The 21,365-nt window shown below is 33.4% G+C and overlaps 1 protein-coding gene across 2 annotated transcripts; it reads left to right on the top strand.

The window, feature by feature from the left end:
* The first annotated feature begins 10,352 nt into the window (after positions 1-10,352).
* Positions 10,353-21,008, top strand: LOC145989931 (uncharacterized). 2 transcript variants are annotated; one of them, XM_083125470.1, is made up of 2 exons: positions 10,353-10,426; positions 19,117-21,003. In XM_083125470.1, the coding sequence occupies exon 2, from the start codon at positions 19,133-19,135 to the stop codon at positions 20,192-20,194; it is 1,062 nt and encodes a 353-aa protein (XP_082981596.1). In that variant the 5' UTR covers positions 10,353-10,426; positions 19,117-19,132; the 3' UTR covers positions 20,195-21,003. The 2 variants fall into 2 exon arrangements, with proteins under 2 accessions (XP_082981596.1, XP_082981587.1); XM_083125461.1 differs by lacking the exon at positions 10,353-10,426 and adding an exon at positions 12,025-12,187 and having other exon boundaries at positions 19,117-21,008.
* Positions 21,009-21,365: the final 357 nt, after the last annotated feature.

Below are 21,365 nucleotides of genomic sequence, written 5' to 3'. Positions count from 1 at the left end.
CGGAAAAAGGCGCTTCTTTTCTTCTTTCTTCAGTCAGGACTAGTCAGAGGGATGCGATAATGCACACTTGCTGGTTTCGTTCTCGTTTGAACGCAGAAATACAAAACGCTCATTGTTATTTTAAGTCAATTTTCTGCTATTTGTGTTAAACATGACGATGAAGATGAATAATAAACTGGAAAAATTAATGATGGGACAAACACAATGACACACCATTGCCTCACCATGGTGTTCAAACCTAGGACCTCTTCTCCATCAATGTTGATTTGATTGATTGAGTTGGTGTTTTAAGTCCACTTTGTGCACAGTAAGGCTAATCGGGACTGGACCTACAGTTTAAATTGGGATCCGAACCACTATATGCCTCCACCGGGAATCGAACCCGGAACCCTTTGATTACAAGGCGACGAGGCTACCACTGCGCCATCGGGGAGACACTCTATCTATCAATGTTGAAAAGATTCCCATTGCAAAAGACGAAAATTAATAATAGTACCCGCACTTAATTTTCTGGCTACACAAAAAAAATATTTCCTCTGGTTGCACAAAAATTTATTTCCTCTGGTTACAAACACACAAAAAAAATCTGGTTACACAAAAATTTAATACAGTTCGTGTATACTTCAAGAACGTAACGTGTAACCTAGCTGACTATGACCGAGCATCTTTTGAAATGAAAAGTAATATTTTTGCTCATATCACTAAAACAGAGAGAAAATCGAGATTTGAATGATTTCTCTTCTACCTTTAATGAAGTGCAAGGGGTGCGGGACGAAAAATTTTTGGTTGGGAAGGAAACAGGGCGGGGTATTTTTAAAGTCCTGACGTTCAAAACGGGAAAAATAATGTTATTTCCCGACTAAATTGGGAGATCATAGGAGCGGAAAATATTCAACATTACCCGATACTAAAAAAAATGTTAATTATACACACAATTTTACCCTCGGGTGATGAATTACTTTGCATTTCTGGAATAAAAACTGCTAATAAATTTCGGACATTTAGTACAAAAAAAATGTAGGGAATAAACTACTTTTAAACTATCATTTTTTCCGAAGTCTGGATCGGAATGTCTTTTTTTTTTTTTTTTTTTTTTTTTTTTAGGTCCCGACTTGTTGGGTTTTTGCACATCCGTTGTCATTACTGCGCAGCAGTGTTGCCACATGAAGGGAAATTTGGAGCTAATTTTAAGTGAAAAGGGAAAAGGGAAATTCGATGAAAAATAGCGAATTTTCAGGGAAATTTTAAGACAGACTAAACGTTAATTATATTAAACATTATAAAAGATTCCAGTTTTGAAAATGAGAACTTATTATTTTTTTTATTTTGTCGTATACTTTGTTCTGAGAGGAAGGGTGGAATTTGGGTTGACACACATCTGGCTACCGTTTGGGGCCGGAGGTCTTTGGCCATTCACCCTTATGGGAGTGGGAGTCCGAGGGTATTGTTTATTTAAGCTTTCCCCGGTTCTCTGAATTTTGCCTCAAACACTACACGTGCAAACCATAAAGTAATCTTTGTCGCAAACCTATCTTTACTTCAAATGGACACTGTGTGGGTTATTCGTCGTGTGCGAGTGTTTGGTGGAAGACTGTGCCCGTCTTGGACGACGGGAGAACAAGGGAAGCAAAGCAAACTATCTGCAACTCCAGAATATATTAGAAAACGTTGTGGAGAACGGAAGATGAAAAAACACCACGGAAACAAGTTTAAAAATTCCGTGCAGAGTGGCAAGAAGTGACCAACAATGGATTAAATTTTAATAAAAAACTTGCTGTCTTTTAGAAGTTTCCACCTAAAATGTGAAATTTACCAGAATAGAACATTTGATCAGGTATGTACTATATATCTTTTTTGATAAAACGCGTATATCTATGCGCCGAACTTAACATTTTTATGGGGAGGCAAAAAAGTGATTTTCCACACAAACTCTTCATATGTGCGCCTTACTAGAACAGCATTTTGTGTAGAACATTTTTAATTTTCTTCTTCCCTAAATCCAATCTCTGTTTGTTTGTTTTGCTTTTTACTGATGAAAATCTTCAGTTGCCAACTATAACATAGTTTTAGGTTTCATCTTAAAACAAAAAAATTAGCTTGGTTTAGAAATAAAATCTAAATCTTCCAAAAAACATTTACAAGTTATTGTTTATTGATTTGGTTTATTTTACTTCGCTTTTCTGCCACTTTTGGCTGATTGCAAATATGGGGATGAGTATTGATATGATGAAATTTATGAATGGACACTCACAAACAGCCATGCCCAGACCGGGATTCGAACCCGGTACTCCTGGCGTCGAAGCATTTACAAGTTAAATTGATTAACATTTTATACATACATATGAACATGGGTCAACGATAATATTTTATTATTATTATTATTAATAATAATAATAATTAATAATAATAATAATACTTCTTTAGATGAAGGGAAAAAATGGGCGAAAAAGGGAAATTTTACCCCTTGGAAAGGGAAATTGTGCTTACAGATTGTGGCAACACTGCTGCGCAGTCTACTCCTGCTGATGGTCTTCCAATTTTCACGCTTGACAGCTTGAATGCAATAATTTGGCGCCTAGATCTCGAGGAAATGGATGAAGAGAGATCCATGAAAGATTATTTAGCCCTGATCGTAGTTTACATCCTCCTTGTACACACTCATTCGTTCCTTTCATACATGACACAATCTCAGCTCCCTTTAGCGGCATGTTGTGAGCCTACGAACCGGAAGTTGTTGTGCTACAATAATGGCGTCCGCGCGAAGGCACTTCCTTCCGGTGGATAGCCCCCTATTAAGTGCAGACAAAAATGTTATGGTTTCTTTTATCTTTTTTTCAAATATGGAATATATAATGATTAAATAACAAATATTTGCTCACGCTCGCTCTCGTTTTAGTAGTATTTCATTTAAATATACTAATAATTTAACGTCCAATAAAAAAACGGGTAAGCTAAACAGTCATAAATACGGATGTATTAATTTGGGAGTAGTATAGTAAATGTTACTACAAGCTCACCTAAAATTAAGGGACAATTTAATCCCAAAAACCATCAAAAACAATAACCCACCCACCAAATTTTTGCACATTTAACTAAAAATAATACCCTTAACCTTATAAAAAAAACACGAGCTCACCTAAATTTAAATAGCACCTTCTCACCCAAAAACCATCAAAAACAACCACCCATCCACCAAATTTTAACACATTTTACTAAAGAATACATCCCCTTAAACTGTCAATTTATTCCTGGCGCACCCCCAATTAAGAGCTAACAAAAAACAGTACCACGCCCCCAAAATTTAACACATGCTTTCAAATCCTACCGCATCGCTTTAAATTTCTAAAAAACATTAGGGCAATTCAATTAAGGGCACATTTATAACAAAAAAGATATGATTTTTAGGGTAAACTTTCCAAAACTACCTATTTTCAAGCCATACAAAAAGTTAGGAAATAATATAATAAAACAGAGACCCTTGTGAATTCCTTAAAATATATTGGTACTTTCTGATTTAGGGCTAAATTAAAAAAACAAACAAAAAAAAAACAGGTACCTATACAATTAATAAATTTTACCCTTTTTACTAGTCAAAATATAAAAAAATCATCCCTTTAGATTGATTTATTTAATTATTTGGGGCTACTTCCCCAAATGAGCATCTTAATCTATTTCCATGAATCTTTCTTACTTAATACACCTAACTTTAATATACTTGTAAATCTACAGAGTGATCACAAAGTCCCATTACCCCCTATGTATTACATACATGTTAGTGAGCACAAAGTCCCATTACCCCCTATGTATTACATAGATGTTAATGAATTGTTGTTTCTTATTGTTGCACGATCTACATCTAAATCATGGCTGATGAGTCCAAGTAGAGGAGAATTTGCCATCGTACATGGCGGAGAATCATACTCTGTTATGAAAATGATGGTGTACACACAGACACTAATGACTAAATCATAACGAATAGTCACACTACCTCACAGTTGTCCTCTGCCATGATCTCACATTAATACAATGCAACCATCTATGATGATGTGAACACGCGATAGGGGGTAATGGGACTTTGTGATCACTCTGTATATTATTCACCAGTTTATCAACACCCAATGCCTTTTCCTCATGAATCACAAGCCTGATTAGATCAATTTGTGACAATACCATACAGCACTTCACTCAATTTTACATTATGGCTGCTGAGATTGTTACATTTAATGCAACTATTGAGGCATATATTACTGAATGTGTAAGAGTGGGGCAAGTGATACCTGTAGAAGAAAGTTCGTGGAAATTATCAAAACAAAAAGTGAAAAGTATTTACAAAAAACTTAAAACGGAAGACCAGAAGGAACGAGACCTAAGCAACAGCCTACGGGAATTATTGGAAAATTTAACCAAAGCATTGATGCAGTACCATAGTGATGTTTCAAACACCTATATAGTACCCGATAATCTACTGTTAAATGAAGCCATAGAAAATTGTCGCAGAGCCTCAAATGCATTTATTAAGGCCAACAGCAACTCAGCCCATCAAGCGTTTAATTTAGGATATATTCTCGATAATATTTTTAATCGCTTTAAAATTCTAAAGAGCGAACGAAAAGTGAAACACAGCTGGAAGCAGTGGTTTGAATTAAGAAACATTGGAATAAGTTTGAGACAAGTAAGAAAATTGAGAAAGTTTTTTCACGATGTACAATATTATCCAAAATTGTTACAGTGTGGCTTATCATTTAGTGATTTACATGCGAAACTACCATCTATATTTAATGCATTCGTTCTTTTCCCAGAACAAAAACAGAACTTTCGTTAAAAGTGGCACACATATGCCACATGAACTTTGGGCTTGATGGTGATATGATTTGTAACTGTGTTATGAATCACAAGGAAAATTTTTATCCCAGCTCAAGTGTTTGCAAACGGCAAAACGCAGATAAGGCCGACACAACTTCAATCTCTCTCACCTCTGTGAGCAAATGTTTTTATAAACAAGGAAAATGTAACTAACCCGTGAATAAAACTGTATAATTTATACCTTCCCTTACCGTGTGAAATAAAATTCTATTCTGTACATTACTTAAATATTTATTTGTAACCTAAAAAACAACCACGATCATTTCTGACAGCGTAAACAAAAAGGCAGCCATCTTCTCCAAGCATAGTTGCCAACTGTCAAAACGATAAAAAACTAAAAATAACGAAAATCGAGTAAAACGAAAATAACGTAAAAACGATAACAACGATTATAACATAAAACTTAAATTACGAAAATCGAAAAAAGCGATATTTCTTCAGAACGTTGTTTCAATAAAGAATAATTTCATTATGGCGCTTGCCGCTTGCATCAACGCTAAAATCCAATGTTGCCGTTTCGTTAATTTTGATGTTAGTTGCTATTACTTTTTAAATTTTTTAATTATTTCCGTAACATTCGTCTGTTTTTTAAAAATAAGGGAAGTTCTTATTAACACCATAATACAATATACAAAAGGTGAAAATTTAGATTTTGTGACAGAGTGGTAGGATTAGGATTTAATATTTTTGTGTGTTGGCATCACAGATCAGCTGTTTTCAGCATAGACATACTACTACAAGATATTACAGCTGCGGGTTAAAAATGGTTGACAGTATGGCAGCACTGGAAGGTCGTTTCCTCGCGACCACCGACGGCAGCACCATCGGGGGAAAACAGATGACGAACGCTATGCGCAAGCACGCGCAGATTGCTCCAAACGACAAAACATTATCGTGTGCCGTACCATTCGCTATCCGAATGGTTTCTAACTGCGTTCAGGCGATTTGCGTGTATAATAAATTATACGTGCAAATTGACTGAACGTAGTTAGAAAGGGGCGGAAATTAATTATATGCAATGCTTTCGTTTCATTGCAAACTTTTCGCATGAAAATTGATTTCTATCACAAAAATAAAAGTATATGAAGATTATATGGAAAACGTTCTATTACCAAAACTTCCTGAAATTGCACTATTACTTTGAGCGGAAATATATAATTTCCTCTAAAGGAATTTTTAAAAACATTCTTCATCATACGAAAATGACCGTCTTAAAATAGGTGACTTTTTTTCTTGGTGGAGAAATGGAATGAAATAAGTATACAAGAATTCAGAACGATTTATGTCATGCTAATCCATATTTGCAAAAAAAAAAAAAAAAAAAAAAATCCTGGTTGATCCTTCGGCTATACAATATTGTATTGCAAGATTTTACACCAATCAATGAAAAATATTTTGTTTGCCACATATTAAAACGGAAACAGCTGTATGACTGCATACAGCAACTATGCTCCATTCGATAATAAAAATTTCAATACTGTCAGGGATCAGTTCACATACCTTATGGCCATGGACGTTCGGAAGGGGGGGCCTCGCCCCCCCCCCCCCCGGGAAAATGAATGTCCGACAAAAGGTATATATATGTTGCACATAAATTCATTTCAGTCAGTAATTTATGTTAATTATTATAAGGGCGTTGAAGGAACATAATAATATCAGACTGAAGCAGTGTTTTTTGAAGGGACATCACTATTATGGGGGAAAATATGCCTCCTTTGCCCCCTGGAAAAAAATTGCCTTACTTGCCCCTCCCTGGAAAAAATCCTGCGGACGCCCATGCTTATGGCACTGATTAGAAATAGGTTAGTCTGCACAGAAAAAAATATAATAATTACCAAGAGAATGCTAGGAAGTTTTCTCAAAAATCAAATAAATAAAAAGTACTAGGTTGAATGCTATGAAAAGGTTCAGCCTTTAACACAAATTTACTGTCATGACACTGACCATTAAGTTGAAGTGAAATTTCATACCTTATTGTAGCAAGTGCAGCAGCACCTACTATACTATTTAAAAAAAAAAAAACAGAAAATATTAACAAAAATAATATCTACTTAATGATGTTACATAAAACAGCTTATTTAAAAACCAAATACTCATCATTTACTAAATAGCTGAACATGAATGAAGAAATAAATGGTGATTTATTTCCCTCCACGATGAACTTTGTGCCAGCTGATACGAGACTTAAACAGAGAAGTGCTATTTTTATTACACTTCCCACGTCCAAGTCCCATACCGGACTTTGCATCTGTATCTCTTCTATCTTGATGTGTGCATAAAACATGCACACAGGTGGATAATTCCTAGAAATTAAATAAATGCTCTACAGTGATGTACAGTGGGATTAATTTTCTTGCATTTTCATGTTCAAATACTATTAAAAAAATGTAGTGGGAACTGCCCAATGGGTAACATAGTTTCCCTGGTGACACTAACTATTCAGTAGGAAACATGCTAGAGTGATCACCACATACGTAAATGAGAGTACACTTTGAAAAAATAAAGTTGATCGAAGCTATGGCAAACAAAAATAATGTACTTAATGTACTCAGAAATGAGTGACTTCATTATCAACTTTGGCTGATTTATCCTAAGGACATACGAGCACCATTACAAAAATTAAAAATTCATATTGGACCTTGCTACGCCATGCCTCCTTTCTGTAGTTATTACGCATAGTTTTAAAAACATGAGCAACTAGTATTTAATGAAGTACAGCATAAACAGTGTGCAGCAGAGACTACTTACTTTCATACATTTCACTGGACTTGATTAATCTGTTATATCAGTAACTACTGTACTGTGTGTACCATGATACATGCATGTTACTGAACACAAAAATGTTCATCTTAAAATAGATAAATTGTGGAAATGAAGTGTTTTTTTTTTCCACACAAAGGTTTCTCCGAACTGCAAAGTTATTCCCACAGTTGTTTGCAGTACTGAAAGCACCATTTCATTCTCTTGTATAGCTTCTAAAAAAAATCACACAATGGGAACCATGATTTTCAGTAATTATTCTCAAAATAAAAAAAAATGTGCAACTACATTCATGAGGTGTTGAGACTAGCAGAACAAGTTATTTTTACCAGTTTTTTTATTTTTTATTATGGTACCAGTTTCATACATCGGAGACACATTTCTTCATTTTTACAGAAGAAACTACTTACGGAAATGAGTTTGTCTAAGGTTTCCAACGTTAGTCGAGGTATTTTCTTTCATCGTGGTATCTATTTGACCAGGAAATCATGTCAGTGTTTCCAACCCCCCTTTTTTTAACTATGCTTGCCTAACCTAACCAAACCTAATCTTATCGGAATGGTTCGTGGGGCTGTCCGTCAGCTTCCCGTGCATAATGCACAATTTGCACACGTGACGAAACGATAGTAGGTATTTTTCGGTAAAGAAGGTTGGAAAACATGGATATTCGAAAACAAAAGAAGCGATATCGTTCAGAAAGGAAGCGATATCGCACCGTTACGTGCATTCAGTAGCAGTTAGACAAATGCGTTTTTTCAGTAGAAAAGTGTTTGTTTTCATGTAAAAAGCATAATGGCACCTTGAACTATGTTCCGCAATACACAATTGGTAAGTACGAACCATGCAAAACACAAAATATCTGATTTTAATGTGTCTCCGATCTATGAAACTGGTACCACTGGTACCTTTATTATTAAGTACAGATGCTATTATATTTCACACATTGTCAATTTTTGCAAGTTAAATCACTCAACTAACCACAGAGCTTAACACAAATTAAAAATGCTGATTATTGATTATTATTACCACTTTTTAGAGAGAGCAGTGATATCACATGGTATAGATGATTATTTTTTGAGACATAGAACCTAACAAGCAATGCAAAACAAAATCTTACAAGAGAACATAAATGTTTTATAAAATAAAATAATTCCCACATTGTGAGGAATCATGAGTTTAGGTTTAGCACAAATAGGCAACGAGGTTGACCACTTGGTGAAAATAGGGTAATAGTAACTGAAAATATGCTGCTTTCAATACAAAGTTGCATTTACCTCAAATGATCCTTAAGCATTAGCTACATACAAATAAAAAGAGGCTGTGACTATTTTCACCAGGTGGTGAGAATAGCATGTAGAGCTATTTTCACTAACAAAATAATTACCGGAATCATAACATAAGTAGGTTAGGATCATTAGGTTTAATTATCTGATTATTTCCGCGCGTGTGTATAATTATAAAAGTAAGAGAACCAAACCTGGTCCACCTAAACCACTCAAGCAAGTAAATACGAGAGGAATTAAAAAATAAGTTATTGTAGAAGCATAACATCACAGATTAAGTTATACACACGGAACTTGGCCCTTACAGAACAGTATATAATATTATTACCATTTCATTAAAATTCCTGATTTTTTTATTTTATTTTAAACAACAAATGATACGCAATTACAATCAGGAAGTTCGATTTTGATACTGAATGCAAGCCTGTACTGATGTATGAAATGAACGGAATTTGGTTCGCGTTTGGCGATACTTCTTTATCACTATTTGAAAAAAAGCTTTGATACGTATTACGCAGTGATTTCATACAATGTTAAATTACGATTTCATTAACTACAATAGGCAACACTTACCGCATCCCCAAAATAATATTCTAATGACAAGAATTAAGCAGATTGGTCGGCCGGATGAAGCTACTTATCCAAATTAGAAACTAAATATTGTGTAAATGAAAGAGTTGTAGAATACGTACATTGCTGGTACTATTTGTAAATATTACACGTATTCTACTCACATTCTCGAAATAAAATTTAGTAGAAAAAAAGGTTCGTGAATATGGACACGAATTTGACTTCAGCCGGTTCGCGAGGAACAGTAGAAACACAGAATACTGGAGAGGCAATTGGATCCATAGAACACATGATGTTTGAATGCATCTTTCATCAACACGAAAGAGACATACTCATTGCAAGATTAACTCAACTGAAAATTCCAACACCCACGGAACTAAATACACTTATTTTTACACAAAACCCACACATACTAAACAACATTAGTAAGTTTATAAAGAAATCCCAAATCACTATATAATAAGGAAAAAAAAAAAAAAAAAAACATGGACATCTAGGTAATAAAATGTAACCCTGTGTATATAATTTGTCTACATTTTTTTTTTATCCCTAACAGGGCACAAGATACCCAGTAAGAAGACTCCTCGGTGTGCCTCGAAGGAGTGAAGAATAGTAAATGTTTAACTATACTAACATTCCCAAACTGTGTGATCGTCTAGAATCAACTAACAGAACTACCCAACACACAATTTAGATCTAAAAAAAAAGAAAGAAAGAAAAAAAACATAATAAGAAAAGTGAGAGTCTGAACTTGGCCAAAAGTCACCAAAACAGGTGAGGGCCATTAATGAAACCAAGCAAGCAAGCAAGCAACACAGAATACTAACTACGGTCAACCAATCTCCCATAAGACTGAAACAGCCAGTTCACAGGTTAAGGCCATTAAAGAAACCAAGCAAGCAAGCAGCAACAGCCAGTTCAGCTAGTTAAAGTTAAAGTACTGTAAAATAGTAAGTTTGTTTTTATTTCTTTTATCTGTTAACATTTTAGTGGTCTAAATTATTAAACTCATAAAGCGTATTGCGTATTAACTTAATAATTAATACATACTAACTTATAAGGGTAAAAATTGACGTTGTTTAAAGTAGGCTTACGAGTACCCCAGCTTTTTCAACACGTCTTTCGTTCAGTACCCAGATGTAGTCTTTTGCTATAGGAAAATAATGCTGACTTGGTAAAAATTTACTATCCTTCGGACACCTCTATTTTTTTGGTTTCGTCAATTTTTGACATTGATACTTACGTATCTGCTTCGCGGAACATTCCTGAAGGTGTATTAACGTTGTTTTGATGAAATTAATTGCAATTTTTCACATTACCAGAACGTCTTTCTGGTAGGTGTTTTTCCTTGCCTGAGACACAATATCGCGAGTACACCTTCCTACATAATTGCGCGTCCGGCTTCTCTTTTGCCAAATTTTTGACATTCGAACTTACGTATCTGCTTCGCGGAACATTCCTGAACGTGTATTGACGTTGTTTTGATGAAAGTAAGAGCAATTTTTCACCTTACGACTACTTCTTCCTCCTACATTTCCATTTGCCTCACACACAACATGGCGCGGACACCTTCGTAAATAATAACGCGTAGGAATGACGCATCGGCCTTGTTTTTTCTTGATTTTCAATTGTTATGCAGTGTTTCAACCTTCGGAACCCAAGAAATGCCCGTCGACAAACTTAATCAGATCTATTTCTTTTTAACTTTATTTTTCGCGTTCTGACACCAAATTTTAACTATGTATCCCAACCTAACTGAACTAACCTATCCACGCACCAATGGTTCGTGGGGCTAGCGCCAATGGTTCGTTGGACTATCCGAGAATGGTGTGTGGGGTTACGAATATGTTTTTCGAAACCAATTTTTAACTATTGAAACCTTTGCGTGGCCCTACTAACCTATCCACGCGCCAATGGTTCGTGGGGCTAGTGCCAATGGTTCGTGGGGCTATCTTTTTCACTATTGAAACCCTTGCGTGGCCCTACTAACCTATCCACGCGCCAATGGTTTGTGGGGCTAGCGCCAATGGTTCATGGGGCTATCTTTTTCACTATTGAAACCTTTGCGTGGCCCTACTAACCTATCCACGCGCCAATGGTTCGTGGGGCTAGCGCCAATGGTTTGTGGGGCTAGCGCCAATGGTTCATGGGGCTATCTTTTTAACTATTGAAACCTTTGCGTGGCCCTACTAACCTATCCACGTGCCAATGGTTAGTGGGGCTATCTTTTTCACTATTGAAACCTTTGCGTGGCCCTACTAACCTATCCACGCGCCAATGGTTCGTGGCGCTATCTTTTTCACTATTGAAACCTTTGCGTGGCCCTACTAACCTATCCACGCGCCAATGGTTCGTGGGGCTAGCCCCAATGGTTTGTCCACACCCGGCACAAACTTTACAACACACCCACCACACGTCATTCTCCAAACCCTCGATCCACAGTTCTAACTCTCGTCGCAAACGCAGGCAGTTCGAAACACTGGATACCAACAAAACACAATCACGACACGTCATGATAGTCACGACGGTGTATGAAGGTGATGGTGTATGAAGGTGTACGAACTTCATGGTATACGCAGATGTACGCGCCAAACGCTATCTCCGTCGGAGAATTAATTTTCAACGAACAACATGAATTTCAGCTATGAAACATTGCAACATCACACAAAACACCTTCCCGATGTTCGACAATGCTACAGGAACTTATTACGGTAAGTAGTCTCTTCTGTACAAATAAATAAATGTGTCCGAAGGATAGTCAACTAGTACCAAATAGGTCTATATAGAAGGAGAGAGAACCACCCTTTCTTCTATAACTTCTGCTTTTGTGTAGTCTTCCAATACCAAAGCCAACATATTCGGGTCTTTGTTGACGGTCCATTGAAATAAATTAAAAGGTACCTTACAGAGGGTTACAGAGCAAGCAAAAAGAGCGTTTAAGTAAACAGTAGCCTAGCCCAGCATTTAAATATAGAAAAAAATGACACTGATGCTTAGCCATTGTTTGGCTCTCCCCCTACAAAGCAAGCAACACAAAATGAACAAATTACTGTCAACAATATAGGTACCATACAGTACATCATATGATATGATATGATTTATTTCATTCCTTTGACCATTGTACAGTGGTTGTTTTCCACACATGGTATGGAACATGTCAGCACATTACAGTTAATAATTATTTTCAAATAGGTACAAGTGTGAAGATATTATACATAACATTTAAAAAACATTGATTACATTATAATTGATTCTCCTTGTTCTTGCTGTTAGCTGCAAGGTTTACAGTAATTTACATACATATAATAGATAAGAAATCAATACATACATATACATGTCCTAGGAGTTCATTTAGGATGTTACAATTTGCAATTTATTGTCGGGTACTCTTTAACAGAATAAAAACAATGATCTAATAGGTATTTTCTTTACATGCTTTTTATATGAGATAGCTGATTGTATTATTTTTATGTCACTTGGAAGGTTATTGAAACAGTGAACAGCCATGTATTTAGGTCCTTTCTCAAATCACAAAACATTTTAGTGAGCTCGTGTCCAACATTATACTGTATTATAGCTATTATGTTAATTATTGTGATTCGCTCTAAGTACCAGCGCTTCATAATCATGTACCATTAGCATTGTCATTGACTTACTGTGGTACTAGCACATGTCCATGCGCCAGCGTATCTGTACTACCAGGAATTAGAGATCTTTTATCATCTTTCCAACTGAGTGACTTCTTATTTAACTCTTCTGTATAAATTTCATGTTTATGACTCCTAATAACATGCTGTTTATGCAAGCACTCTTTTTGATTGAATAAGCAATTTTTATAGTCCTCAAATTGGATTTCTTTCTTTAATACAGCTTTTTTAATTCCTTTCAATCGTTTGTCTACCTTATCGTCAGTTCTATATGCATACATTTTACTCCTTAACCCAATAAATTCTAACATTGGTTTGCCATTTAATTCGTCTTTCATTTTTCCAATTACTTTTTTATTTTTTTCACTATATAATTCGCTATCCTTAGGATAATCACTCGTATCAAATAAATCAGAATTATTTTTCATAAAAGTATAATAATCGTGATTTTTGAGTTCAAATATGTATGCGTCGGTGTCTACGTATAATAATTTTATATCAGTATCAAATTCATTCTTTAATATATTATAGTAAAAATCATACATTAGAGCTTTAGATAAATCTAGCACAGCCTGCCCAATATAAATAGGTTTATCAAATTTAACTGATGTTTTATAATTATGAACTGCAACCAAGTATTTACTAAAAATGGTTCTAGACTTAAAATTAGGTTTATTTATTGCTTTCTGGACTTTATTGTCATCACAGTATAATTTAATATTTTGTTGTTTTCTAACTGACTGCATAGATTTACCAAATACACTATTAGACATTAATTTCCAAAAATCTTTTTCAAAGTCATTTTTTGCTTTCTGTCGCTGTTCAGTATTAAATTTAATATATGGGGCAATAAAATCAGATTGAGTAAATTTAATTCCTCTGTGAATTTTTGTTATTTTCATTCCCAATTCTCTATATAGTTTTAATATTTTATAGTGAACAACATAATTCTTTTTATCATAGAAGTGACATAGCAACTTTGGTACTTTACCACCTGGGAGTATTGCATTCTCGGGTGCAAGTGGAAGGTCATTGAACTTATTTTGAAGATCTTTTGGAAAAGATAAATCTACTTCTAATAGATAACCAGTTTTATCATCAGAATTTAAAATATGTGCAGCAGAGCGCCCAGTAGGGCTAGCACTTCGTGCGCTGCTTGTTAGTGACTTTTCTAAATTATTTAATTCTTCTTCAGTCATCCATTTAAAATTCTTTTGTGGTAATTTCTGTGATAATGAGTGACCATATAAATTATTCATATCATTATAGTGAATTTGTGTGTTTGTGTCTGCTTTAGAATATCTATTGGAGCACTGACTTATTCCACCTCTTATTCCTTTTTCGAAAAACAGATACATTTCATAATCAGTTAATTGTTCTAATTGAACCTTGGTATATTTAAGCATACAATCCCAAGCTAAAGCTGGTGTTGTATAGTACCAAACAGGATCTAACTCATATGAACTATTTAATCCTAAGTCTCTAAAATTTTCAAATACATCTGCTAATAATAAAACGTCTAATTTTAAATATAAATCATGCCATTCACCTAAATCTTTAATTTTTAATTTATTCCATACTTTTTGAGCATGGTCATAGTCACTCCAAGAAATATTTTCTTTGGTTAAATTAGAATAAAATTTTTCAATTGCTGGTAATTTTGTATCATTAAACTTAGCGAAGCTGTCCATATATTCGTAAGCATAAATTCCTTTTCTTATAGTTCGATTATCTTGCTTCCTAAATATCATATTTAATTCTTCATTTGAAAAGTATTTTATTATTTCTCTTAGCTGTTCCGGTACTAAATTCGATGAGAGATTATCTAAACTGCTGGCTAAAAAATATAAAAGAATCAATAAATCTTAGTTCAATTAAACCTTCATTTGTCCTCAATACTTTACTAAACGAGATATATTTTTCTTCATTATTTGGAATTAGTTTTAGTTTTGATTTAGACGACCACCCAGCGTCCTTTGGACTTAGCCCTCCGGGGGCCTCCTCTCCCAGATTTTTTATAAACAGATGGCAATCATATGAGGACAAGTTATGAAATAAAATTGGAATAAAAAGTGGTTGTTTGTATTTTAAATTACAATTATTACAAGCAGCCCCTCTGTATTTTCCAGTATAATGATCATGATCTCTTACTTTTGGATTATCTTTGGTAAATTCATTATTACACAAATAACATACTGTAGCTGTTAAATGTTTAATTTTTATTTTGTTTGTGAATTTCATATCTTCATTTTTCTTTAATAATTTTTGTATTGTTATTGCATTTTCAGTTATCTTATTTATAAAGCATTTATCAGCAGTTTCACACTTATGTATGTGTAAAGGATTTTCTATGTTTCCGTAAACGCTTTTTACATAAAGTCCATAACTACAAGGAATATGAAGTTGTATCTTATTGGTATATGATTCACTAGGGTTTGGTTCACATGTCTGAATTGGCTTTAAGATTGATTCAAAATCACAGTAAATTACATATGGGTGTCTAAGCATTCTTTGAAAATTTTTAAATGATATTGTAGGTTTATTTTCTGTTCCATTTTCTATAATTCTAGATTTTGGCATAACAGGCAAGCAGGTTTCATTGTTATTACATATTACTTGATGTTTCTTAACAGCTTCTTCAGTTCTAGCACTATAATTTAAACATCTTCTGCAGAAATATTTTTTATTATTATTAATTTTTAATTGGTTATTTAATAAACGACTTAAACTTTTTATCCAACAGTAATGGTTTTTGGTGCTGTTACCAAAATAAAGCAGGTCAATATTATTTTCAAACTCTTGTTTTTTATTATGATATAATGGGTATATGCTACCATTTTCATACCCAAATACAGTTACATTAATTTTATTCTTTGCTTCAAATTTAGGTATCTGATCAATAGTAACCGGATATTTTACACAATCAAAATCTAAGTTATGATTAATGTTTTTATATTTCGATGGCCTTTCTTTATTTTTTACTGGTTCCTATAAACAAGATAACACACTATATTTAAAGCACTCATTATCAACATTTTTAACATTAATACAAGCTTGCTTAGCTTCTATCAATTCAGGTAATTTTATATATGAACTTCCACTTAATGGTTTATATTTATTAATATTAATTCTTAAATTGTTTATTCTGCTTATAACCCAGCCTGAGCCTTTCGCTTCTAATTCATCACATCTGGCTATAAATAAATCTCTTTGTGTATCCCAGAAATTATTAAGTTCTTCCAACGATCTGATTATTACATTAGGTAGTTGAAACTTATGAACCATTTCATGTTCTAAATTTTTAAAATCACATTCTAACTCTAAATTAATTTTAATATTTTTATGAATTTCTAAAGCATTTTTAATAAGATTATTCGCTTTATTCTTAATTGAGTCCATATAGTAAAACAAATCAGAATCTCCTTTTTATTGTTATGTTGATAAGTTAATAACCTACCTTTAAAAGCAACTTCAACTAAAATAAAATCAGGTTCAGGATTATGTTTAGCTTTATGAAGCTGTAGCCTAGTTTCTTTAATATACTTACCACAAACATCACATTTTATTTGTTTTATTCTTTTTTCTTTGGAGGTGCTATTATGTCTTGATCAAATGGAAATAAATCATTAATTTTTTTGTTTTCTTTTTCTCTTTTCCTTCTTTCATATTGCCTGATTATCTGTATAATCAGATCAGCTTTTTTATATCTTGTAATATATTGTATTTTTAAAAGTTTTGCAATGTTATATAATTCTGGTAGTTTAAGTTTATTTAAACGTTCTTCCATTTTAAGACAACCAATTTATTATAAAAAAAATTATTCAATAAACACCTACCCCCTTATTATGCAATTTAGTTTTTAAGTGTCTTTTATAGTGTGTTTTGGTATAATATCTTCCACATTCACATAACAAACGTTCACAATTTGAAAGTATTTTGCATTGTTTACATCTTCTATCAACATATTTACCGTTGTAAAATTCATCTGGATGTTTATATAGTAAACAAACAGAACAACGAAGCGCAGCGAGACTACTTGAAGGATCAAGGTTGTCCATTTATTTCGGAAAAGATATTTTCAATAAAACGCACCGAAGGTGCTATGCGGGCAGCCGCAGCTTGACCGCGCCTAATGTAGCTAAAGTTATTATTTTATTCTCGTGTTCTTTAAATTGTGCGTTCATATTTCTAATCATAATTCTTTCAAACTCATTGGTTGCAGAATCTTCTGATCTGTATAAACCTTTCACTCTTCTTTGAAATTCAGCGATCTGTGTTGTGTCAACTTGATTCATTTATTTATACCCAATATTTTTTCAATTTAGAAATTTATTGCAAATTAGGTTTACAAATAAAATTGTATTAAATACCTTGACATTTTGTTGTACAATTATTTATGTATGCTATAAAATAAACTTAGATAATAAGTAATATATGTAAATCTTAGAAATATCTCTTATTTTATTTTCCCATTGATAAGATTTTTTTATAAAAATCATTTAACTTTACCGTTAATTATATTTTTCCCTTCAGGAATATTAACTATTTGGATTTTTTCAATATCTTTAAATGTTGGACCTTTTTTACTAGTTTTCATTTCTAATAATTCTTTTTTAGAATATTCATTAATACCTTTCTTCTCAAATATAGGTTTAAAATCATCTTGAAACTTTATATCTTTTAAAGTTTTATTCATATATCTACTTATCTTCTTATTGTCTTTTGTTTCTATTATCATCGTACTAAACATTTTGTTCATTTCATCTATACCACTTTCGTCATTGTGTTTAGATGCTTGTTTTGTTATAATTTTTTTATATTCCTGTTCTCGGGCTAATAATTTATCAATTATTTCTTGATTTCTAAAATTGGAGTATTTATATATTTCTTTAGTAATATGTGTGTTACTCAATGCTTTAAAAAATTTTATTATCATTTCTTTATATGAATCTGGAAGACGTTTTAGGTTTTTAACACCATTATTGATAGTTTGAATATTATAACCCGATTCTTCAATTAATTCTCGTAATTCAGGTACATTGGTTATTAAATTATCTAAACCTATTAATTCACTCTCACTGGGGGTAAATAATTTGATTTGTTTTTCCATTTATATATATATTTTATTTTAGAATATTTACCTTACCACATTTCTTTACCTTACTATATTACGGGATTTCTTTACCTTACTATATTACTGTATTACCTTACTATTTTGCAATACCATACCTTACAGTATTACTATACTATAATACTACAATACGATACTGAATTACACTACTTTACAATAATACCATACTTTAACAAATATAAAAAATAATATACATAAATAAAAGATGTCAAGACCGATTACTCCAGATGAATTTGTTAAACTTTTAAAATCTTATAATTTCTTAAATAATTCAATTAATTCTTTTTGCAACAAATATAAAGTTAATTCTAAAACTGTAGTAAAATATTTAAAAGCCAATAATATATCCTATAATCAAAAAGGAGTTGTTAATTTACCACCCCGAGATAATTATGGGCGTTTTATGTTAAATTTAAAGGTTAAATCACAAATTATAGTAAAACCTAAATCTAATACAAATAATGAAGCTGGGTTAAATAATGTAAAATGCAAGGAAGTTAGATTTCAAGAACCATTGAAAAAATGTCGATCAGTAAAAGACTTGAATAATCTTTAATTAGTTTAAATATTCAGTTTCATAATTACAATTTCTCATTTGTGTAATTTTTGAATTTCTTATACTAGCCAGAAAAAAGGAAAGGCTGTGATTTAGATGTGGTGTAGTGACATTTTGTTAAAATTTAAGATTCTAAATTTTAGACATGGTGCTATGGTTTTTGTCATTGCAATAACTTTTAGGTATCATATTTTAGATCGTAAGACTTTAGTTTTAGAGATAAATCCCCTTCTAACAGTGAAATTGATATCTCCATATTATACTGCCTGTTTTTCCTGAGGTAGTTTATAATTTTTTCTTTCTCAGGTCCAACCTAGGCAAGATGGGTCTTTTTGATGACGTAGTTGCCAACTACAAGAAAGACAACTTCAGGATTCTAGAGTTTCTACAGTCTAGACCACCGAGTACTCCACAAGAGGCTGTGGCCCCCATGAAGGACTTTAATGTGGTTCTTTTCCGTGACTGTGTCATTCACAATATTTTAGAGCAACGCCTGGAGCTAGAGCCTAGCACTACACAAAAGTTGATTGAATTTTTGAGAGGGGACTTCAATGACATCACCAAACGAATCACGCTTCAAGTGATGATACACTACACTAAGATGGATGTAGAACTCCAATATCGTAAATATCTTATTCGCGGTGACATGGATAAGTTACCAGAAGCTGAAAGATTAACAAAGGCCAACTTTTTTGATGAGTGTATAGAGTCATTTGTGACTCATGCAAGTATGGATTGCGGAGTTGATGGAGTAGTGTGGTTATTGCCCGAATATACAAAGAAGGACATTCAGAATGCTCTCTGTAGCAAAGCAATGATAAGTGCATTTGAGGAAGCCATGAAAAAGCTGGGCAGCACACCCATTCCAGATTTTGGCAAAGAAATTGCTAATCTGAAGATATACGGTGTTAAGAAGTTTGCTCCCTTGAGGAACTTGCGTGGAGCCTCCTTAGTAGATGGGATCCTGCTTTGCATCAACAATTTGGCGGGATATGAAGGAACTGCTATTAATAAGGCTGACATGATAACACTTTCCGCGCATGAATGTACCCATTTTTTAGGACGTCTTATGTTCAATGATTTTAACTTTTCAAGCCCAAGCAAATGTTTGAGTGATGATTGTCAAAAACGACTTGATCAAGTTCTTCCAGATACATCCTTAGAAATGGGACGGCATACAGAGCTACTTTTATTTGAAGGGGTCCAACCAAACTGGGATGCATCCACAGAAGAAGTCGCTACAATATTTAACACCCGTTTGCATACCTATACAACCTATCCAATTATTAGGTCAACTGAGCGGAAGACACTAGGCTTAAGAATCCGTACGCCTGCTTCTCCACCATTTGGAATCGATATTGAAGACAAAGACTACTTTTGCTAGTTTTATTGTTAAGTGGGACAACACAGCTCCTGTTGGAGACTTTAATATTGTTTGAAACGAAAGCATTCAACAAGCGTTGCAAATCGCCAAGCAGTTTGATTAACGGTTTGCAAATAATGAGTATGTGTACATTAGGTATAAATGAAATATCTCTATGGGTTCTGGAATACAATACTATATGTACAAAATTATGAAACTCCTTGTGTGGGATTTGTGTGATCCTTGAAAAAGACTTCTGCACTTACATAATTAATATTTTTTGTAACCGGGTTTGTGTGTGCATAAATTCCTGATTGGGATTTGTCTTGAAAGATAGGGGTGGCAAACCCTACAATTTTTTTGGTTTTCTTGTATGTTGTGTTACGTTGAATGAAGGACCATTGCACCATGTTTCAGTACATTATATCATTTTGAAACTCATGTAATATATCTTCAAATGATTTGGTAGAGTAAACAGAACATTTGAGTTGGAAGAAGCTATTTGAAAATAATTATGAACTATGGAAGTGAAAGATATGGATGTATAAGATATTCCAAAAACACATTTCCAATGCATGGTATATCCGGAGCATTTTTTGTTGTTGTTTTGATGTCTACTTTCTTGATGATTCTAAATATAATATTGTTGAGCTAAGTTAGTCTGTTTATTCATTTTTGTACCTGACGAATTTGTAAATGGATTCTGGATGTACAGGTGGTAGACCAGCAACAGCTGAACCTCGCCCAGCAATAAAGTCAATTCAATTCAATTCAATTCATAGTAATTCTGAAAATTCAGCTCTTTTCATGTCCATTATAAGAATATTGCGATAAGCAAAGTATATAATTGCGATTTAGAGAAAGTCGAGACGAAGGGTGAGAAAAAAATATCCTGGCCAGCATGGGGGTCGAACCCACGACCTCCGCGTTATCAGCATTCAGCATGGCTCTAACAAACTGAGCTAACGTGCCTACTTGACGGCAACACTTGATTTTAGCATTGATGCAAGCGGCAAGCGCCATAATGAAATTAATCTTTATTGAAACAACGTTCTGAAGAAATATCGCTTTTTTCGATTTTCGTAATTTAAGTTTTACGTTATAATCGTTGTTATCGTTTTTACGTTATTTTCGTTTTACTCGATTTTCGTTATTTTTAGTTTTTTATCGTTTTGACAGTTGGCAACTATGC

Source organism: Lepisma saccharinum, chromosome 1 (assembly GCF_977018435.1).
Source record: "Lepisma saccharinum chromosome 1, izLepSacc3.1, whole genome shotgun sequence".
Lineage (NCBI taxonomy): Eukaryota > Metazoa > Arthropoda > Insecta > Zygentoma > Lepismatidae > Lepisma > Lepisma saccharinum.
This window is presented reverse-complemented; position numbering and strand designations above follow the sequence as displayed.

Excerpts from the sequence above, each read along its gene's own strand:
- LOC145989931 (XM_083125461.1), top strand. The coding sequence starts at position 12,108 with ATGAATTTCAGCTATGAAACATTGCAACATCACACAAAACACCTTCCC. Across the intron at positions 12,188-19,116 it reads TGCTACAGGAACTTATTACG|GTCCAACCTAGGCAAGATGG; the intron begins GTAAGTAGTCTC and ends TTTCTTTCTCAG.